Source organism: Plectropomus leopardus, unplaced genomic scaffold, assembly GCF_008729295.1.
Source record: "Plectropomus leopardus isolate mb unplaced genomic scaffold, YSFRI_Pleo_2.0 unplaced_scaffold17349, whole genome shotgun sequence".
NCBI lineage: Eukaryota > Metazoa > Chordata > Actinopteri > Perciformes > Serranidae > Plectropomus > Plectropomus leopardus.
The window spans coordinates 1-1,785 of NW_024618664.1; the positions used below are offsets into that span (position 1 = coordinate 1).

At 36.3% G+C, this 1,785-nt stretch overlaps 1 gene segment (V, D, J or C); it reads right to left on the bottom strand.

Moving 5' to 3' along the window:
• Positions 1-927: 927 nt before the first annotated feature.
• LOC121964820 lies at positions 928-1,480 on the bottom strand. The segment is given in 2 exon segments: positions 928-1,247; positions 1,338-1,480. Coding segments are annotated over 2 exon segments (345 nt in total).
• Between the last annotated feature and the right edge of the window lie 305 nt (positions 1,481-1,785).

Consider the following 1,785-nt stretch of genomic DNA (forward strand, 5'->3'; position numbering starts at 1 on the left):
AACACACACAGAGGCTGATTTACATACTGATGATTGTATATTAGCTGACTGAAGTTCATTTAAATTGTCAAGATGAAGATGAAATGTTCAGATGCCATTCTTCAGTTCACACAAAGAGAAGGATTAACTTAGATTTCTATGAGGCCAGAACAATGACAATAAAACTAAACAAAACCTGAACTGAAAAAGTAAACATCAGCACTGAAACATTTGTATTTGAAAAAGTTGTATTGGCATTGTAATAAATATTTGGCTCTCAAGAAAGTTACACTGAAAATTAAACAAAACAATCTCTCAATCTTGTTATCTTGTTTCCTTTTGTTATTTCATGAATTATGAAGTGAAGTGTTTTTTTTATTCAGTATGTAAGTCTTTCATTTTGTCTGTCTTTTTTAATGACAGGTTATTTGTTTTTTAACAATGTCACTATTTTTTTTAAGTCTTGTGATTTCACCTTCCTGTCACTGGTTTGGTGCAGAGAGGAGGGGTTTCAGGAGCAGGGCAATTTGTGGAATTCAGATGGCAATGTTTACTTTTTCTGGTTTTGTTCTCAGTGACCAACCACTCACTGTTCTGGCCCCTTAAATTTCTGATCACTTAAGAAAGTTATTATAATGAACTTTTTTTGTAGTTTGACTAATCACCATCACCATAAAAATGGCTAAACATTTTCTGACTTTCTAAAGATTAATTTTAACTGTTGTTACATCACAAGCTTTTAAAGTCAAGTTGTTAGCTGAATATATTTGTCACTTGAAAGCTTATATTCACAGACGCTGACGTATCAGTGATTTTAATGTCAAAGTATTTACAAATCTAAAGACTGCCTCTCTGAGCTGCTGTTGAAATCATTAGTGGTCTGAGGGCTCCTCCTCTGGTGGCTTCATGTCACAAGTGTTCAGGCACTGAGGGGTTTTTGTTCAGGTCTTCTGATGGTTTGTGTTACTGTGACTCTCTGGCACAGTAATACACAGCAGAGTCTTCAGGCTGCAGATTCTGTCCGTTTAGAGTCACTATGTTGCTTGAGGTGTCTAAGTCAATATTGAACTTGTTCTTCAGTGAATCTTTGTAGAATGAATCTCCGGTATATTTGCCTCCAACCCACTCCAGTCCTTTCCCTGCCGGCTGTCTGATCCAGTGTGTGCGATAGCTGCTTAGAGCATAAGAGACCTGACAGGTGATGGTCAGACGTTGACCTGGCTGCACAGTCACAGAGGCTGGCTGTGTCAGCTGTTCACACTTCACACCTGTTGAGAAAATAAATCGTTACAAAGTAAGAAGTTTAACAGTAAAAAGAAGGACTGTAACAAGTTTTTGATCATTTCAGAAAGACTCACATCCAGCTGCCAACAGCAGCAGCAGAGCTGCAGAGAACATGGTTTTTGTTGAAACTGACGTGCTGTGAACTCCACTGACGGCCTGATGTGACGTTTTTATAGCTGAGTAATGAGGAAGATCACTGAGTTTGCATAGAAGCAAACATATGAAGCATCAACGTTGGTCTGAATGCAACCAGTTGTTCAGTTTTATTATATCTGCAGAGTTAAAACATGCCTGGAAATTTGCATTAATGTTGTTTCATTTTCATTGCTCATGTTACATTTTTTAAAGGTCACTGCATTTACAGAAATGAAGCAATTTTACTTTAACTGCAAACCATTAATGCGATTAAGAACATTATAGAATTTCTTACATATTATTGTAAACAGCAATAAGTGCCCTTATTATTATTAATATGAATATTAACATAGACATCACATTAAGATCTGCATTGTAAGAACAATT